Source organism: Hylobates moloch, unplaced genomic scaffold (assembly GCF_009828535.3).
Source record: "Hylobates moloch isolate HMO894 unplaced genomic scaffold, HMol_V3 SCAFFOLD_24, whole genome shotgun sequence".
Classification (NCBI taxonomy): Eukaryota; Metazoa; Chordata; class Mammalia; order Primates; family Hylobatidae; genus Hylobates; species Hylobates moloch.
The window spans coordinates 17,421,234-17,442,096 of NW_026652299.1; the positions used below are offsets into that span (position 1 = coordinate 17,421,234).

General features: G+C 38.7%; 1 protein-coding gene across 8 annotated transcripts in view; it reads right to left on the reverse strand.

The window, feature by feature from the left end:
• Positions 1-20,863, reverse strand: part of MGAT5 (alpha-1,6-mannosylglycoprotein 6-beta-N-acetylglucosaminyltransferase) — a 329,280-nt gene that overhangs the window by 103,240 nt on the left and 205,177 nt on the right. For all 8 annotated transcript variants that reach the window (XM_058434333.1, XM_058434331.1, XM_032145644.2 and 5 more), the window contains 4 exons: positions 11,537-11,608; positions 9,415-9,576; positions 6,085-6,254; positions 2,809-2,943 (listed from right to left, as the gene is read on the reverse strand). In XM_058434333.1, the coding sequence (XP_058290316.1) occupies positions 2,809-2,943; positions 6,085-6,254; positions 9,415-9,576; positions 11,537-11,608 (539 nt within the window). The remainder of the gene's footprint in view (positions 1-2,808; positions 2,944-6,084; positions 6,255-9,414; positions 9,577-11,536; positions 11,609-20,863) is intronic.

Consider the following 20,863-nt stretch of genomic DNA (forward strand, 5'->3'; position numbering starts at 1 on the left):
GAACTCATGAATATAAAATGCTAATGATACACTCTTCTCTAGCTTTGGCTGATGACCATATTTTTAACTTGAAGTTTTATTACTGTTATTTTTGATTTGGGCAATTAAAACAAATACTGATGAGTAAAGTTGTCTGCCAAGGGCCTAACTCCTGAAAGCCCCGACTTTGCACAGTGCCTAGATGTAAGCTATGCGGCACTGGGCTCTTCCTGAAAGAGGAATGGAATGATCGGATGTCTCTCAGAAATTTGTAATTCGACATCCTTTTCCTTGAGGCTTTGGCTTGGGAATTGCTTTTCTAGCTTACCTAGGTTTAATTTATAAAGCACAGACAGGACACTGGACTTGGTCTATGACATGGAAGGTTTGACATTATAGTTTTCCTTCTTCAATCACATCCTGCATCTGTCTGTTTTGCAACTATTTTTATAATGTGTTGCTAATATTTATGTCTTCCCTCTAATGTCTCTGTGTCTGGAGCATCATAGGCAGACTAATGACTTAAAAAGATATTTGTTTTGATGCCCAAGGCACCTCGCCTTCCTGTAACAGGGATCGCAGCAGCCATGCCAAATAACTCCCGGAACCTTCTCTGTGCTCTTAGCCACACTACTATGAAATGGATGTTCAGCAGCTCCTTGCCATGCCATAATTTCTAATCTGGTGTTTGACATAAAACATGGCCTATCTTGGACTACTTGCAGTTTACTTTCTTGTATGTCCTTTAACAAAGGCCTTGTAGAAAGTAAAACGCATATGAGTTTTGCAGTACCTAGCAGAATACTAGTTGTGTGTAGGCATTTAATTTATGTTTAATTGAATTTCCTAGATCCCTACGTAAATAGGACAAAATTTACAATTATTTTTCCAAGACCAACTGGCCTCAAGGGTTTGCTCCTAACTGAAAGATCAGATAACAATATATTTAATGGAATACATTCCATTAAATTTCTGATTTTTAAAAGGGAAAATTTTAAATTTTCCCTGACAATTTCTAATTTTTAAAAGGGAAAGAAATCAGCCAGAAACTTCCAAGAGGATCTGAGTAGGCTCTTAATGGAATCTTTGCTTCATCACACCACAAAGACTGCAGAGCTAAAGCAGTAACAGACCTCCTGCCAGATAGTATCACTAACATAGATGATTTATTAAAGAAAGGCAGATAAACATTACACTCATCCATAAAACCCCCTCTGAGATGGTGCCTTTTCATCCAACAAGAATCAAATATCAATCAACGGTGACCATTTTAATAACAAAATCATCCTTTTTTAATTCACCTAAACACTACCGCTGAGAACATTTTTCCATCCAAAGAACTCTTCTTAATTGCGAGGATATGTGAGTCGAGGGAAGCCTGTACTGTGTAGATTCCTTTGCACATTTATCAGCTGTCTGCCGTTTACAAAATGGTGGAAAGTAACAGCTCTACCTTGGTCAAGATTTCAAGAAACAAGCCAAAAACCAGAAAAACACCTAATGCAAAAGGTAGAGCACTATCTTGGCCCACAGCAAGTTTTTAGTTTTGCTTTTTTTATATTTATGTGCCATTTACATTGTTAAATATATTTAAGTTTATTCACCTTCTAAAACTGATTTTTTAAAGGAAACTTTTACAGACCATAAATAAAACCCAGTATTGACTGCCATAAATGCAAGATAACAACAACAAAAAGTATATAACCTTTAGGAAGTATTTTACAATTCAGAATAGACACTTTTGCCTACTGAATGCTGAGACTCACAGCTATTCTCACATTGTGAAAAATGCATGTGTTAAAAGTAGTGTCGGAGATACAGTAGCATCAAACTATACCTTTTCTCAAAAAGGCTGAAAGAAAATTGAAAAATTAATAAATTTCGTTATATAATTCATTGTGATTTAGTGCCATGTTTGTATGCCAGGTAAAAGCCTTTCAAATACTAAATCGTGGTCCCAAACCCACACTCGGGCAAACACTGAGCTACTCTACTAAATAATAAAGACTGCACAGAGTACACATGTACCACAGTCATACTAACCTTAACGGGCTTATCTTAAAAAGTGCAAGACCCCAGCATTCAGATAACGTATTCCTAGATTTCCCTTCCAGGAATGACAAAATACTGATGAGGTAAAGGGTAAGAAAAGCGAATCATGGGCCGGATGCGGTGGCTCAAGCCTGTAATCCTAGCATTTTGGGAGGCCGAGGTGGGCGGATCATGAGGTCAGGAGTTCGAGACCACCCTGGCCAACATGGTGAAACCCCGTCTCTACTAAAAATACAAAAATTTTAGCCGGGCGTGGTGGCGGACGCCTGTAGTCCCAGCTACGTGGGAGGCTGAGGCAGGAGAATGGCGTGAACCCGGGAAGCGGAGCTTGCAGTGAGCCCAGATGGCGCCACTGCACTCCAGCCTGGGGGACAGAGCCAGACTCCGTCTCAAAAAAAAAAAAAAAGAAAAGAAAAGAAAAGCGAATCATGATCTAAAACCTATGGAACACGAGAAATGACACTGTACCTATTTTATCAAAATTGTTATTTGATTAAATAGATGACACTGGCATACGCATACTGAGAGGAAGGCTAAGTATTAATATTAGTCAAGATAGAAAGGAGGTTGACACTTGTTTTCTAAGAAACTAATGAAAATAATGAATAACCATAGAAAGTACAAAGTCACTGAGAATCTGAATTTCAATTATGAATGAGCAACACTCCATACAGCTGAAAAGATACTATTTGATAAGCTTTTTCTACCCACAACCATGCAACCTTTGTTAAGGAGGGGGAAAAAAACCCTTAAGTCAGAACACCATGCAGCACTTACTGGTAATGAACCCAGGATGGTCCAAGAGTTTTCTTGAATTGAGCAAGTCCTACAATATCAATATAAATGAGCTCAACAATTCTGTCTCCTACAGTTGGGCAGCCAGATCGGTTTCCTACAACCTTCTTCATGATTCTAGAGAAACGGCAAATGAGAGGGGAGAAAAAAGAGAAAAATCATTTACTTAAAAGGTAATAAACTTGGCAACTTTAATGGGCAAATGCCACCCCAAAAATCCTTATTAGAGATGACAGCATGGCCCTTTCAAATCTGCTACCTATATAAATTGTTTCCATCCATTAAGGCCAAGCCAGTACCCTGATTCTGACTCTTGCAAAAGCAAATGGTGGCATATAAACACAGTCTTTGAAATCAAGGAAGATATGGGTCTGACTCCATCACCACTATGTAGTAGCTGTGAGACCTTAACCAAGTTATCTAACCTCTCTCAACCTCTTTGCTCATCTTCCAGAAAACAAGGCTCTCTCAGGGGTTCTTCACAATGAGATATTGAAAAGAAAGTACCTAACAAATACTAGATACTGAATAACTTAGTTTTCTCCCCCAGAGCCTGTTCTTACCTCTTAGCACCCTTACTAACCTCCCCCTCCCCTTTTTCTAAATGTCTTCAATATCTGGCCTCTATAGTATTAACTTCTTTCTACCTGTCTCATTCTGTTCCTTAACTTTTTCCCTATGTCAAATTTTTCCTCCTCGCTTGACCGTATTACAGAACTGGCACTATGGTTTATAGTTTTTTTTTTTTTTTTTATCACCCTTTCCTCCACCCATGCATCCATCCACACAAAACCATACTTGCGCTCAGAGCGTGACGATGTACTTGACTGGTAGGCCAACTTCATGTGTAGGAACGAGTAACTGATAACCCTACTGCCATCCACTCACTAATCAGTCACCACTGTTGCTTATCCCTGCCCACACCCCCACAATAATGCTTCACCAAATTATGGATATCCTACTTCAAAGGACAAGAGTCACAAACACGACTCTGCTTGACAGCTCTGTACTACCACCACATCAGCCACCCTCCTTCCTCTCCCCTGTTTATGAAAGAACTAGGTTCTGTGAACCAGTTTTTTCCCAAGAGTCAGAAAACCCTTCCTGTTAAGGGCCAGACAGTGATTATCTTCATCTCTGCAGGCCATACATTCTCAGTCATAACCGGCCCATTCTCCCGTTGTGGAATGAAGACAGCTATCTATGATACGTAACCAATAGGCATGGCTGTGTTCCCATGAAATTGTATTTACAAAAAAAGACAGAGGGCTGATTTGGCCTGCTGAGCTATAGTTTGCTCATCTCTGGTCCACCCCATGTTCAGTGTTTCCCAGACTTGTCTGTATAATGAAATTACCTGGAGACATCACAAAATACTTATGGCTGTGTCCTACCAGCAAGGGTTGTGATTTAATTCGCCCATGGCATGGTCTGTGGGATTTTTAAAAGATCCTCCAAAGTTAAGCAATAAATACAAAGATCTCCAGGTGGTTCTAAAGTACAGATATATTTAAAGACCACTGCTCTATGCTGCTTCCACAATTATCTTCTCAAATAAAACACATCTAGCCCTGACCCCAGTGTGCATAAAGACTACTAGAGTTAAGTCTTCACTTAACATCATCAATAGGTTCCTGAAAACTGGGACTTTAAACAAAACAACAGATAGCAGGCCCTCCAATAAAGTCATTTCCTTCAAATCAATGGTTATAATGTTGATGAAAAAAATTGGTTTCATTTTACATAATTTCATTTATAGTCCTAGTTTCCAAGAACCTATCAATGATGTTAAGTGAGGACATACTGAACAAATTTTCCCTTGACCATCAAAATTCAGTCTCTGACTGATAAATTCCTAACATGCCTTTCCTGACCTCCCCAGGCGATACTTGTGCCTGGTACTACCACAGCACTCCATTTACCTACCCACTCATTCACTCACCTATTTATTCCTTCACTCATTCATTCTATAAATAGTTATGTGGGTACTCATTACTTGCTAGGCACTATCTAGGTGCCCACTACACAGTGACAAACAATACTCAGTTTTCTGCAATCCCAGTGCTTACATTCTAGCATCCACATACACCTCAATTAGCACTGGAATTAGTGTAATTATTTTTTAATATATTAGTTGTAATTATCAAAAGATTGGCAGCAAGGTCCTTGACCACAAGTTGGTCATCTCTGTATGTCCCACACCAAAACTAGCCTACAGAAGACACCAGACGAGTGACTGCTAACTGTATAAATGCAGCCACTTTGTAGGTTGTGTATCCATTTTTTTTTTTTTTGGAGACAGAGACTTGCTCTGTCACCCAGGCTGGAGCGTGCAGTGGCATGATCTCAGCTCACTGCAGCCTCTGCCTCTTGAGTAGATGGGACTACAGGCATGGGCCACCACACCCGGTTAATTCTTGTATTTTTAGTAGAGACAGGATTTCACTATGTTGGCCAGGTTGGTCTTGAACTCCTGGCCTCAAGTGATCTACCTACCTTGGCCTCCCAAAGTGCTGGGAGCCACCATATATTGTTTTAACATCTCTCTCATCTCAATGAGCTCTAGAATGTTCATTCAAGGTATTCCTTCTGGAAATATATGACATACAGCAACATGGCAACTTGACTGTTGGGTGGGAAGTCTCCATGGGCAGTAATCCTAAGTGACTGCAGGGGATGGAAGCGTCCCTGCTCAGCCAGCTATGCCAATATAGAAGGGATTACAGGAGGGCTAGAGCCAGAAGCAAATTTCAGTGAAATAAAAAACTCAAGTAGACTTAACAGACTCAGCTGAAAGTTGGCTAATTGAAAAAGGATCGGCTCAGGGCTTTCCGGAAATTTATTCTATCCAAATTAAATTACAAATAGGAACCTGCCCTGTTTTAAGATTTAGCAAGATTGATGTTGAGTAGGCAGTGGTATGAATTTCAGCAAGAGACAGGGAATTAGGAAAGTCAATAATGTTTTGTGCTACAGATGCTGGAAGCACCTGTAATAGCAAAGAATAAGCTCCTTAGTTTGAATTTTCTGGCATTCATTTATGAAGCCTCTGGAGCCTTCAGCGACATTGAAAACATATTATCCTTTTCACAGTGTACGTATTTAGCTCCCGAAAATAATCTTCTTATCTCCTGTTTAGTGAATTATCACTTTCATTTTCCTTGACAAAAAATTATACACTAATAGAGGTAATACTTTTAAGAGTTTACAATTTCTTTTTTGTATCCTGATTTTAAAATTGAAAAGTAATCTCCTTACTCCTTGAGCTCAGCCAGTGAAGCTGAAATCCTAATGTCATGGCCCAGTAAGTACAGAGATGTAATTAAATCACTCCACTGAACTAATTCACCAAGAGGGCCACCACTGAAAGCTGTCTCTGCAATCTTAAATCCAGATTCCTTGGTCAGGAGTCCCAGGTGAACAAGGACCTGGAAAACAAAGAGGCAAATACTGATTCACACTGAACCACATACAAAATGCACAGTAATGCACCAAGAAGTCATCAACCAATCCCAAAATCATCTTTACATCCTAACAAAATCTCAGTGTGGGGAATGCTGTTTTTCTAGAAGGTACAAAGGAAGCAAATTATTTTTCATTGTGGTTTTAGAGAAATAAAATCACTGCAGCCCTTGGTATGGCTACGAGTACAAGGTATGGACAGATAATTCCACCTTTTAAAAGCACAGTGTATTTGTAAAATCGGGATTGAAGGAAGGTAAGACAGGACAGTATTTTCTAACACTATTGGTCTTTTATCTACAGCTAAAATACTTCTAACCTCTTACCATGGAAAATTTCAAATATGTAGAAAGGCAAACATGACAATACAGTCAATGCTAAAGTAATTACTGTGTAGCTTCAACAATTATTAATGCATATTTAATCTATACCCCCATTTTCTCCCAACCCCTCTAGATTATCTCAAAGCAAATTCTAGACATATCCTTTCATCTGTAAATATTTCGGTATGTATGTCTAAAAGGAACAAACCTTCACTTGAAAAATATAACTTGAACATCACTATGATCCCTAAAAAACCTAGTAATCCTTAACATCATCTGATATCCAGTTAATATTCATACTTCTTCAACTGCCCTTTATTTTTTCTAAGTGCACCTGCGTGATTCAAGAGTCAGAGAGCATACGTAATAATTGCCTCATGTCTCTTAGCCTCATAGGAAACAATGTACAGGTGTCTCTGTCTTGGGATGTTAGCAGTCCTGGATGGTCACTAGCTAGATCCATTAATCCATTAGGGACTGCAAAGTGATGACATTTTATCATTCCTTCTTTGTTTATTAGCTAGAATAATACCTCTCTATAAAGAGAAACTACCCTTCATCAACTATTTGGTCACCCTGAGGTAACTAAGGTTTGTATAGAAGGAGCCTGATAAATACTTGATTCTTTCTCTTCATTTGCCAGTTTTTCAGAATAATAAACTTGTTCTTTAGCCTACTCTAATGATGATCTATGAGGACTTTTAATTAAAAAAATCATTATGACATCAAAGCATATTTGATATGCTTCAAAATATTGTGGATATTCTTCTCACTGACTATCCAATTGTCCCACCTAGGCCTGTGGTAGGCTATCCAAGCTGGCTCCTAAGTTCTTTTGACATGATCCTAGTCTTCTTTGATAGCTGCTCCGCACATGGGTAGACAGATGTGCCTGACAAGACTGTTCTAGGCTCAACAGGTACAACTTCTGTCTTGGACCTTAATAAGCCATTTTTCCAAGAACCTCTTATACCACTTAGTAGAAATAGCATTTAGAGACTAAAGTGTGGGGCTTAAGGGACTCAATTTTATTACTATTTATAGGCCTGATAGTGGCCCTAGCTAGGAAATTTGTTTTTCCTCAAAGATAAAACAAATCATGAGTTTAGACTGGTGCTTGTGATTCAAACTCAGGGTTACAGTGTTTTTACATAACATCACCAATCCTACCATCCATTAATTCTTCTCTTCCACACTGCAAATCCCACTTCTCAAAGACACTAACATAATTACTCATCTGCTTTACTCCAATGTTCACAATGGATTCAGAATGAGAACATCAATGCTACCACATATTACATGATTAATAAAAATGGTTTTAAGACGTTTTTACAGTTTTTTATCCTTTGTGATATCCCATCAGAAGTGTACAGTTTACTGTGTTCTAAAGTCACTAAGAATAGTCTTTTTCTGGGTGCTTCCATCAAAACCGGATGGATATATAGTCAGTTCATTTGTTTTATATTCCTTCTAATTTTTAGTTTTTGGTAATAACATTTCGTTTAACACTTACATAAAATGATTCCAGTGTCAAATCTACAAAGTCAGATATATTCAGAAGTCTAGTTTCTATGGTAGTCTCTGTTGCCTCCATGCTAATCCCAACTCCCCTTAATAATTGGACCATTTTTTTCCTTATTGTAGTAAAATTCACCTAACATAAAATTTACCATTTTAATGCATACGGTTCAGTAGCATGAAGCACATTCACATTATTGTGCAACCATCATCACCATCTCCTTTATTTTTAATTTTAGTTTATCAAAATAAGAAAAACATGTTTTCAAACTAAGAGCAAGAAGCAAATATATGTATCTGTATTTATCTTTAGGTATACATAGATACAAATTCCCCCTCTCTCTTAAAAATAATGTAAACTATTTTCTACTTTTCTTCACCTAACAATATATCCTCGAGGTTACTCCACAGGAGTATACAGAAAAATTCTTTATTTCTTTTTACAGCCCACCTGCACATCTGAACACATGCTCTTCCATACACAACCATTTGGTGACAGAATGTTTAGTCCTGCTGTCTCACAAATTCAAGAGATGTAGGCAAAACTGACCTATCAAACTGTGACTTGGGATCCTGCAAATATATCTTTATTTTCTTTTTCAAACATATCAAATTAGTTGCATTAGAAATACCAAACTCATTTTTAAGTTTTTTAGATGTGGGAGCAAAATATTGACTTTGCTCAGTTCTGAAATCAAAACAGTTAATCTAAAGCCAGACCACCAAATCTATAGCTAACAGGGCATAAAGTCTTCTAAGCCCAGGAGTATTCGAGAGGTTTTCCAAGTCTCTCCTCATAAACTAGAAAGAAACTGGCTCAAATTTTATCAAATTTCTCTCTCTCTCTCTACTAGGGGCATAAGCAGAAGCACCAACCAGACAGAGTAACAATGAAACTCACTGGCTGTCCAAAAGCCAGGGATGAAAAACAACAAAAATACAAAATTTTCATGATGACATAAGAGGAAGCTCTCAAAGGTTGGATTCAGGTAAGGAAATGGGGGAAAGTTTCCTGATACCCTGACAAAGACAGGTTCAAAGGAAAAGTCTTACAGGCAGATATTCTGCTTGGCTTCACCCAAGAAACTTGTGCCAGACCCTGCTAAGTGGGAGCATTGTAAGTGGGGAAAGGACAACCCAAAAACAGCTGTACAAGAGACTGAGCAGATTCACCCTGAGGGAATATCATTTGAGATATGACATTTCTCTTAGTCTTGTTTCCAAGCAAAATCAAATTTTAAAAGAAAACTGGCATCTAACTGCACTGAATTAATAAGAAACTCACTTTCTTCCGCTTTCTCTTTTCAAGGTTCTGCTTTTCTGCCAGGGACTTGATTGCTTGGATCCATGCGTCAGCCATTCGCCGGATCCGTAGTCTCATCCACCGGAATTCTTCATGCTTTTTCATCATACTGTAGAGAATATTAAAATCCGTACGAATTTCCGCCTAGCAACAGAAATTTAATAAAACGCATAGAAGATAAAAAGTCAGAAAGCATAATAGTTTTCATGATGTGACATCTGAAAACTTAAAAGGGCTGGTCAATTAAATTGAGAGCTTCAAAAGTAAGTCTTGTCTGCTGCAGCTTTGACTTTAAGGTCCCAGGATTGCAAATTGAAGCAAAGGCTGCTGACTGCTGATCTGCCGGAAGGGACATCATTAAAAAATTAGAAATTGAGAAAAGCAGCACAGGCATTACAAAGCCCTGAGCTACGTTAAAATGCAGTTTTTATAATGAGTATAGTTGATGTACCTTGAAATTCTCAGCACTCAAATTTACTGTGCCACTTGGATCTCCCATAGGACAGCAGACTTCTAAGAAAACGGAATCAATTCTTAGCAGGCTGTCTGACAATGTGGAAGTTGCCAAAAAGCCTCTTTCTGTCCACAGAGTTAAATAGGGAAATAAATGCTCATCTTCTGGTTTTGTCCCAGTCCAAACAAAAATTCATTGTTTTCTAAGGAATTTGAAGAGCCAGGAATACTACTTTTCTGCCATGAGTGAGAACAATTTAAAATTCCAAACAGAATAACTTAAAAGCCAGGAAGAATATTTTTCCTAATGCTCTGGATAATATAGCTGGATACAACCAGTGACTGGAATAACAGAGAAACATAATAACCAGTATTTATTTCACAGAACATCTCAAACATTCTGAATCCACCTTTTCAGTCGTCACCATAGCTCATTCTGAACAGTCATCTCTTTTCTTTCTTTATCCCCCTTTGAGATAGGGTCTCACGCTCCCACCCAGACTGGAATGCAGTGGCATGATCACAGCTCACTGGAGCCTTGAACTTGGGCTCAAGCGATCCTCAGCCTTCCAAGTAGCTGAAACTATAGGCACACGCCACCACGCTCAGCTAGTTTTTAAATTTTTTATAGTGATGGGGTCTTGCTGTATTGCCCAGGCTGGTCTCAAATGGCTGACCTCAAGCAATCCTCCTGCCTCAGCCTCCTAAAGTGCTGAAATTACAGGCACGAGCCACCACATCCAGTTTCACTTCCCTTCTTGACTAAACAATATCCTACGACTCCTGTGGCTTACAGCATGGATCAGCAAACTACAGCCCTTGGGCTAAATCCTCACTGCTTGTTTTTGTGCATAAAACTTTACTGGAACTCAGCCATGCCCCTTCATTTACATATCATATACGGCTGCTCTCTGTGCTACAATGGCAGAACTGAGGAGCTGCAACGAGACCAATATGGCCCGCAAAGATGAAACTATTTACTATCTGGGTATTTTGTAGAGGTTTGCTGATCTATGGTCTAAAGAGTAAAGACTTAAGCTTTTAATGGGGCAACAAGTACTTTCACAGTCTCCTTCCTACCTTCCCAATTTCATCTTCAGCCTAGCTCATCCAATCACCTATGGCCTTGGCCAACTGAACCATGCATGCATGCTCTACTCCCTGAAACTGCCATGCTCTCATTTTCCCACAGGAGAGATACCCTTTTCTCCTTGACCTTATATCAACTCACTCATCACTTTAAATTCAACTCCAATGTCATCTTCACTATTCAATCTACCCTGAACCTTGCAGACTAAAATGACCTCTTCCTCATTAATTCCCACAAGCCTATTTTACAGAATTTCTGACAGAGATGATCATTATTTGCCATCACCCTTATTAGATCACTAAGGGCCTCCACAGCTGGTACCAGGTCTTACTCATATCAGTAGCCCATCATTCAGGAACCCTCAGAGAATTGCTCAGTAAACAAACATATGCTAATGGTTGACTGATTTGGTCACCTAGACTTCCACAGAGACAAATACAGAAGTTTTTCAGTGTAACACTATTTCAGGTTATAGTTGGCATTTCTAGAAGATTCCACATGTATCACTTGGCATCTGACCTAAATGTATAAGTCTAGAAAGAGTTTTCCAGAATCACTTACCAATGAATTATGATCAGCTTCTTCGTAGGGATTTTTTGCTCTCCAAGGTAAATGAGGACACCAATTTTCAACCTAAAAAGCATCAGTGACACTAAATATGCAGCTTCATCTATAATGAATTTACATACAAAGCACCGAGAATAGCTCCTGGCACAAAATGAGCACTATATTAATATGTGCTATTTTTATTATTAGCCAAATTCCCATGCTTTTAGCTAGTATTCCAGATACAAGTGCCCTCTCAGATGAAACAATCAGCAGCAAAGGTCAGAAGGAAGAGATTATACTTTACATCTGTCCTTCAAAGTACTTTACAGCAATTAATTCCTTAGTCATTTAAGCCTTATATCTCTGTACCAGAAGGAAAGGGAATCTAATGGCAGAAAGTTAAAAGACTGAAACATTGCCACTGGGGAATGAGAATGTAAGGTGTCTCTGTGACCATTTAGCAAATGGACAGGAAGGATCCTTATCTGCTGTGGCATATCTGGAAAGCAAATTGAATGGCATTGGAGCCACAGAACTCAATCCTTTATCCGAGTTAGGAATGCCACTGATAGTTTAGGGCTAACTGGTCAAGGTTTCCCTCATTTTCCAGCTATTCACTTCACACTATCTCAAGAAATAAGGTGGTAAAACCTATCTGAGAAAGAAATGAAAGGAGGAGAGAAAAAAAAAACCTTGATGATCTTGTGAGAGCCATTCTGGAAGATGGATTGTTTCGTCAATGCATAAGGTTTAGAAATTGAGGGGAGGAGGAAAGAGAAAGGAAAAAAGAACTTGATTCTATAGAAATTATTTCAGCAAAGGTTATCAAAGACTATTAGGCAACTTAATTTCTAGCAAAAAAATGAGAAATGCATTAAAGTTATACTGATGTCTGTTCTCTGTCAAAACTAGCCATAAAATTTGAAGACAACATTATCACCCATTTACTAATAAATAATGAAATTATGAAATATGGCTAACAGGCATTGAAAATAATTTTTCTATGGCCAGGTAGATCTATAAAATTTAATGAGCAGTAGAGTGAGAGAATGTCCTTAAAGGGGTCACTAAGATGGCAGAGACATGTGTGGAACTATAGCCTCATGGGTCAGCACAAGACAGTGTGCCCTCTCAGTCTGCGTAAGTTTTCAAAGAAACATGTCAGTTTTACTAATATGGAAGTTACTCATAATGCAAGGTGATCTTTACTATAACCAAAGTAATTGGCCTGATTTGCATAAAGCCATCTGCCACTGCAGATGATCCCAAAGCAATAAGCAGAGAGGAGCAAAGCTTGGGGAGAGGGCGGAATCTCTGAATAGGAAAAGTGGAATATTCTCTTTTCTTCTTACGGGATAAAATTAGACCTTACCATATTTGTGAATGATTCAGAGACTCAAAAGGATTCCCCACAAGGAAAGCTAAAATGGTTTTTACTCATAAAAAGGAAAAGACCAACTTGCCTTGGAGGCCTACAGTCTAATTACTGGGATCTGACCACAACATGACCATGAAAGGCAGTATCTGCAGCTCCACAAATGAGAAAAATGAGGAAAAACAGCAGAGAAAAAGCCTGCAAGTGGATGAAGCCTAAGCTGGTCTCAGCAGCATTATGCACATCTGTACCTTGTATTCTTAGGCCAGACTGAATTATTTAGCTCCAATTAGATTTGTGCAAATGGACTCAATAAAGCATATTTATAACATGAAGGCTTCACATGGATTGTAGACTTGATTGTGAGATCTTTAACCTCACCCCACCCATGCCATCCCTGCAAAAAAAAAAAAAAAAAAAAAAAAAAAAAATAGGATGAGCAAGGAAGGTACAGATTTGAAATAAACCTTACACCAAGTAAATAAGCAAATTTACCAGCCACCTACCAGGATGAAAAGTTTTCCCAGGAATAGCATGATGGGGAAAGATGAAACAAGACTAAAGAAAATCAACTAAGAGGAGAGACATGAGCGAGACCAGATATTGATAAAGTTCTCTCCTCACTCTGCCACTGAAAGAAGAATCTTTGAAGATTCACTGTGATGAAAATACAGTCCCAGGTGATTTTTAAAAAGATGACTTCCCTACAGAAGCCTGAAGACTGTAATGCCTCTTTGAAACTGATCATTTATCTTAGTTCTTCTTATTCTAAATCACTGGATACTACACTTCCTAAGGCTCCAAGGGCACTGCTGAAAATACAGAGTCAGTCCCATTTAGCTTTCAGCAAGAAATTTCGCTGTTATACATGCACTCCTAATGGTGGGAAAATCAATTATGAACATCTTAGCACAGAGCGGGAAGGTGGGTTTTTAAGGTTGTTTTTGTATGCTGTGATAGGATAACTGGTTAACAAAATAATTAAATTATACATAAACCAATTATCCCATGGGGAGAAGGGAAAAACAAAACAAAGCGTTTCTTTCTTTGGGAAATCTCGGAGGATTACCAGGATTGGAAGAAAGCCAGCATTGGCAATAACTCCAAGTAATGAAACAAACAGCTCTCAAATGAGCAACATTTTCCTAAATAAGAACACCATTAATAACATCCAGGGAAAATCTTGCTAAAGGCTAGTAACAATCTCCTAATCCCTAACTTTGTTTTCTTTTGATCTGTCCAGGGTCCTTTAACAAGCTTAACCCACCAGCAGAGGATGCTACCAATAAAGCTGGACCCCAAGGTGAGCCCCACCACCTTCTTGACCTGAAAATGGTTCTATTTCAAGTCATTCTCAATAGCTCTTCTACTCTTGGCTCTCAGAGCCCTAGCATCCTACAGCTGTCTATGACCACCTTCCTTCACACTTTCTCAACTGTGGCTCCTGGTACTCTCTTCCTGGGACATGATTTTATACTTACCCTCAGTATGGAGACACACTGGGTGCCCTGCCTCCCCCCACCACCCCCTGCCATCAACCCCATCTCTACCCAGCTTTTATGGCCTGGGAAAGACCTCCCTCAAGCCCTCTGCCAGGGAAGGGACTGGACAGTCTTAAAAGTAGTCTACAATTCACCACCATAAGTCTAAGAAATTAAAACCGTCTGAGCTCACGGCAACACGCACACAACAATCAATTGAGGAGAAGCATTCCTCCAGTAACCTTCAATTGGAAAGCAAACTCTTTGACATGAACTAATCTTTTTAGTTCACTAGCCTCAGGCCACAAAATGAAGAGGCAACAAAAACAAACAAAGACCAGCCAGGCTAAAACTTTAGAACATCAATGCATATTCCATGGAAAGGACCCTATAAAATCACTTTTCTTGAACAGGGAGATATAAAATATAACAATTTGTTTTTTTGACATTCCTCCTCACAGTGATTTAAACTTCTTTGAACAAAAAGGGTTTTTCAGCTTAAACATGAACATTGTGAATCAAAGCATTCTCTGAATCCCTAGAAGTCTAATCCGGTCAGACTTATTTATAAGGTCTGTAGGATGGACAATTCATTATATTAAGGGGAAAAAAGTTGCTGGCAGATACACAGACAGCTCAAGTTGGAGTTTAAAGACAGAAAGAAAAAGTAATAAAGCTACTGTGAAAACTAATAGATCCAACGTATATATGCATGTTGTTAGATATAATATGGCAAAACTCTTAGTAGTAATGTTCTATTCTTTTGGAAGAATAATGATTAGTCTTTGTTATGGCTTTTTCTTTCATGATTAACGTGAAGTGTTCTGTTCTAATGGGTCACCAACACACAAGATTTCATGCTGTATTTTTCAGATGATTTAAGTATAATCAAAGCTAAATGAGAAAAATGCATACGAGAAGTCTGAGATTCTCTCTGGATGATGGTGTTCTGGGTGCTTTTCATTTTCTTTTTGCTAAACTACATATTATACATTTCACAATGAACATTAAGAGAATAATTTTTAAAGGAGTTATATAAGCATACCATCATGCATGAAGGCTTAGAATATGTTGGGCTCCGTAACACACACACACACACACACACACACACACACACACACACACACTCTACATGATTTAATTCCCCATAGGGCCTTATAACACGGGTACTATCAACATATTACATGGGATGAAGTCAAGGCTCAATGTGAATTTGCCAATATAACTTCTCTAGTGAGTGGCAGGGCTGAGTGACAACTGAAATTTGTTGCCTCCCTGACCAGGATACATTAGAGTTACCTTTAAGCCAAGCTTAGTGAGGGATAAGAGACCTATTTCAGTGGGGAAAGATGACTGAATCTGGGATCAGTCAAAATGGACTCTATGCCGAACTCTGCAAATAAGTAGGCATGTAATTTTAAACCATTTGGCTTTCAAGTTTTCTCTTCTGCTTTAGAGTTGGATCAGGTAACCCTCTTAATTTTATTATCCTATAAGATCTGAAAGACAGAATTTATGTCATCCTGTTAGGCTAGTTGGTCATGTATCAAATGAATACAGTTGACTATATATCTAAATATTCATTTGACACACTGACTACGCTTATATATACATGCATACATAAACATATACACATTTGTTATACTGATTACATCCAATGATGTTACTCATTAAGGGAAACACTAAAAAAAAGTAAGCCCCCTGCACTTCTCTCTACCACATGCCAACTCCCGATTCCTCTACTTTCTAAAGTTTTAATGATAAAATGCGGATGGTAAAGGATGTCTACTCATGTAAGTGGTAAGTGGTTCAGCTTTCTAGACTAGTTCTCTGCACCAACACCTGAGTTGATTAATATTTTGGTCTGACTCCTTATCTGAAGAGCTGTGTAGGGGGAGTGGGCTGGGAGAGACAAAGAATAAAAGTTGCGATGTACTAGGAGCCAAGAATGAGGATAAGCCCTTTACACACGTCATTTCATTTGGTCTTTTCAAATAACCTCTTGAGAAAGGCTAATTATCATGCTAGATGAAGACGCCGAAGCACAGACTAGACACAGCTAAAGATGGAAATGCCACCTGTCTTGCCCCAGAGCTGGTATGCTCAATCACTATTTGAAGCATATTGGCTAAATTTTTGGTTCCTACAGTCCCAAAAATACAGTCCAGTCTTCAATATCGGAGTATCATCGCCTAGGTCTTCTGTACGAAATCCTTTAAAGTGATTATACTCCCACTGCGTGGCAGTACTGTATGGTTAACAAATGTAGCAATAATTCTGCTTCCAACTCTTGTTCCTACCATTTGTTCTATGTAGCAAGAGCAAACGAAACGCCAAAATTGGATCACATTCTACACATACTCAAATGCTGCAACGGCTTCTCCTTGCTCTCAGAATAAAACCCAGAATTTATACCAAGATCTTATAGAATCTGACTTCAACTCTTACACTGTTTGCCTCATTCACTCTGCCCTACATAAGCCAACCTCTTTGCAAGTCCCAAGAACATGCAAGTTCATTCCTATCTCAGTGGGGTTGCCAGATTTAGGGAAAAGAAACAGGGCACTCAATTACATTTTAACCGTAGGCAAACAACAGTTTTTATTTTAGTGTAAGTATGTCCCACACAGCATTTGTCACATACTTACACTTGAAAAAATTCATTGTTTACCTGAAATTCAAACTTCATTGGCTGTAATGTATTTTATCTGGTAACCCTATAGCTCAGGGCATCTGCATTTGCTCTTCTTTCTACTTGAAACCCTCTTCCTTCTACAGTGTTCCATGCCTCACTCCCTTACTTCCTTCCACACTATGTTCAAACTTCTTACAGAAGCCTTCCCTGACCCACTGACCTGGCCACTCTGCTGCATCCTCCCTAGTTTATTTTTCCTCAGAGTATTCATCCCTTGAGGCAATTCTTTTATATACTGATTTTACTGTTTGCTGCCCCATCTGCATGTAAGCTCCTTGAGGACAGAAACCTCATCTGTATGGTTCTCACTCTATCCCCAGTCCTGAAAGCAGTACCTGGCACACAGGCAATGTCCAATTAGTATTTGTTAAGCAGTGAATGAATAAATCAAAAAGCATGACTTGGGCACTAAGGAGACTCATGATAATGATACTCTTTTCCACTTGTGCGGCACTTTACTGTTTTCATTTTATTGGAACCTTTCAACAATATACTGAGGCAGGCAAAGGAGGCTTTATCTTGACCTCAATGAGGAGAAACCAGACTGAAAACTCAAGGGAAAGCTCAAAGCCACATAGGGAAGTGGTGGGATCCAGACAGGGAATCAGGTCTTGTGTGTTTCCTCTAACACTGTACTGCTGCCGCCTGACAAGACAGGCAGGAATATTATTAACACAAAGTACAGAACTGGCTACCTGCAAGAGACAGAGTACAGGGCCAGAGTGATCCACGAGAGTTCTGCTCAGCATATCAGGGGTGAGGGGGGTGCAGAATTTAAAGTGATGCTGTAGTAAGTGTTCAACGTGCCACAAAACCAGTGGGGTTCTAACAAGAGGATGAGACACTTTCAATAATCCATCCCGAATTGCTCTAAGAGGAGAAAGGCCAATTTTCCCTTACACACGAGAAGCAGCAAATAAATTCCTCTGTAGCCAACCAAAGAGATAATGCAGAGATACTTTCTACAGCAACTCTCACTAGGTACAGCTCCCACTGGATGCGGCAAAACTGGTCCCAACTGGTATCTATCCACATGAGGACATTTTGACAACTAAAGTCACTCAATTTTAAGAGGTAGTCACATTTTAGACAACAATGATACAGCTCTTTTTTTGTGTTTAATGTGCAATTATGCTAAGTGACAATGAAAATAAAAAATGGGCAAGAAAGCTGTGCCTTCTAATACAATTGGCTCATTGCATGCTAACAGTCTAATCTGAGCCCTTGTATGCTCTCATAATATTACAGAGCATTACAGCAGTCCCCTCTTATCCATGGTTTCACTTTGATATTTCAGCTACCCACAGTCAATCGCAGTCTGAAAGTATTAAATAGAAAATTCCAGAAATAAACAATTCAAAAGTTTTAAATTGTGCAATGCTCTCAGCAGCATGATGAAACCTTGTGATTTCTGCTCCATCATGCCCAGGGCTGGAACAGCTCCTTTGTCCAGGGTATCCATGATATAGACACAACCCACTCACATTAGTCACTTAGTAGCCTTTATGTTACCAGATCAACTGTCTCAGTATCTCAGTGCCTGTGTTCAATAAACGCTTATTTTGCTTAATAGCAGCCCCAAAGCTCAAGAGTAATGATGCTGGCAATTCAGATATGCCAAAAAGAATCCATAACATTGTGAAGAAGGAAAAAGTATAGTATATAGAGGGTTCAGTACTGCCCTCAGTTTCAGGTACCATTGGGTCTTAAAATATATCCACTATGGATAAGAGAGGACTACTGTATTTTAAATGTGTTAATCAGTGCTCAAAACGCCCCTGCTTCATGTCTCAACTCAAATGTCTTAGCAGATTTTAATGTTACAAAGTTTACGACATTTTTTTTTTTAAGATTGGAAGGTTTAGAGCTAGAAGTTCCCCACTCAAAACAAAAAACTATTGCCAATTTTAAAAAATGCTTCAGATAGAATCATTCATTCAATAAACACATGTGCCAGACATCATTGTACGTGAGAACAAAACAGACAAAACTCTGTGGACATGGCTTTCCTTGTACTTGTTGTTGATGTTAGGTGTTAATGGTCACTCCAGGGCGACTGCACTTCTCTTCCCACTGCCTGCTAAACACCTGTGAGATATCTGCACTTCTTACTCCCTCAGTTTCTTCAAATATGGTCAAACATCATTTTCTCACCTTCTCAATAGGGCCGATCCCGACCACTCTATCCAAAACTGACACCATCACTTCTCATAAGTACTTCTTGCCCTCTCTTTAGTATCTCTCCTCAGGCATGTACTACAGTCTAGGAGATGATACATCTTACTTTTTTGATGTTGCTAGCTATCTCTCCTTACATAACACAACCATAACGAGGAGTGTTTATTCATTGTTAAATCTTCAGCAGCCAGAAAAAAATCAGTAACAATTAATGCTCCTGGCACTCAGGTTGTGGCCCCCAAGCATTATTTCTAAGAGAAACTGGGGTGGTATGCAGGCCAGGGGAGCAAGGTGGTTCTTAGAGATGCTGGTTCCAGACCTAGGGCAGGAACTGTATGAGATGAATCTGGAAGATCTTGGCATACCACAGAACAAGAAAACTATTACAAATTATCATGGTCATGTCAAAAGTTCTGAGAAAGCAGTATGAATAGGTCCTCACTGGCCAAAGCGGGGTAACTTGACAATCAATAAGAAAATAACTGCAATGGATTGTCCAAATGTTTAAATCCATTACTTCATAATGATAAAAAACAAAAAGCAAGCAAGCAAAAATAAGAAAAGCTGGAAATGCTAGGAAATGAACTGGGAAATAAATGGTTTCTTCTATGAACTTCCTCTTACAGTGATCACATACCTGATGAACAGTCACATCTCTGAACAGAAGTATTCCTGATACATTAAGAAGGTACCTTTAATGAATTAATGAACCTGGGCACTGATCAATGATTGCTAACATAAAAAAAGAGAGAGAGAGAGAAAGAGAAATCAGGCATTATGTGCCTCCCAACTCAAGTATATATACCATTATCCATGAAATAACTTGCACAAACAATATTAGGCACTATTCTGATCAAACCTCAGAGCTAGCTATCACTTTACTGGAAATACAAGGGGGCAAAGAGCCAGGTTATGCAACAACATGGGCTATAACCAAAATTCAGAGTAAGACAAACTCTAAGGCAATGAAGCAGCTTCTCTAACAAAAAATTAGAAGGAGGAAAAATCAGAGACGGAAGAGAACCTAAAATGAAGAGAGATTTAGGAGACATCAACAATTGCAATTTAGGGTCCTTACTGGAAACCCAGTTCAAATAAATAAACTTTAATTTATACAATGGCCTGAAAATGTGAATACTAATCTGACGTGAAGGAATTATGTTAATTTTCAGGTGTGAAATAGTATTAGCAGTTATAATGAGAATAGTTGTACAATATGTTTTAAAAGCGTCTCTTTTAGAGATACACATTGAAACAGATGATATGATGCTTGAGATTTGTTCTAAAATAATGAAGCAGAGGAGGTTATAAATGAAATGAGACTGGCTATGAACTGACAATTGTTGAATATGGATCATGGGCACACAGGAGTTTGTAGTATATGCTTGAAATTTTGCATATTAAAAAGTTTAAAACGTAATTTTAAAAGTATTTTTAGGGTCATACAAGAGAAATTACATGACACAATATTTAAATGTGTACAAAAAACAAATTGGGGATGACAGCACTGAAGTTCCATCCTGCCACATGTGTTCCAAGAAGGAGTCAAAGAAGTGTTGGTTTGGGTTTTGGCAAGTCTTGTCCTTTGCCCTTCTGATTTTTGTAGAGCG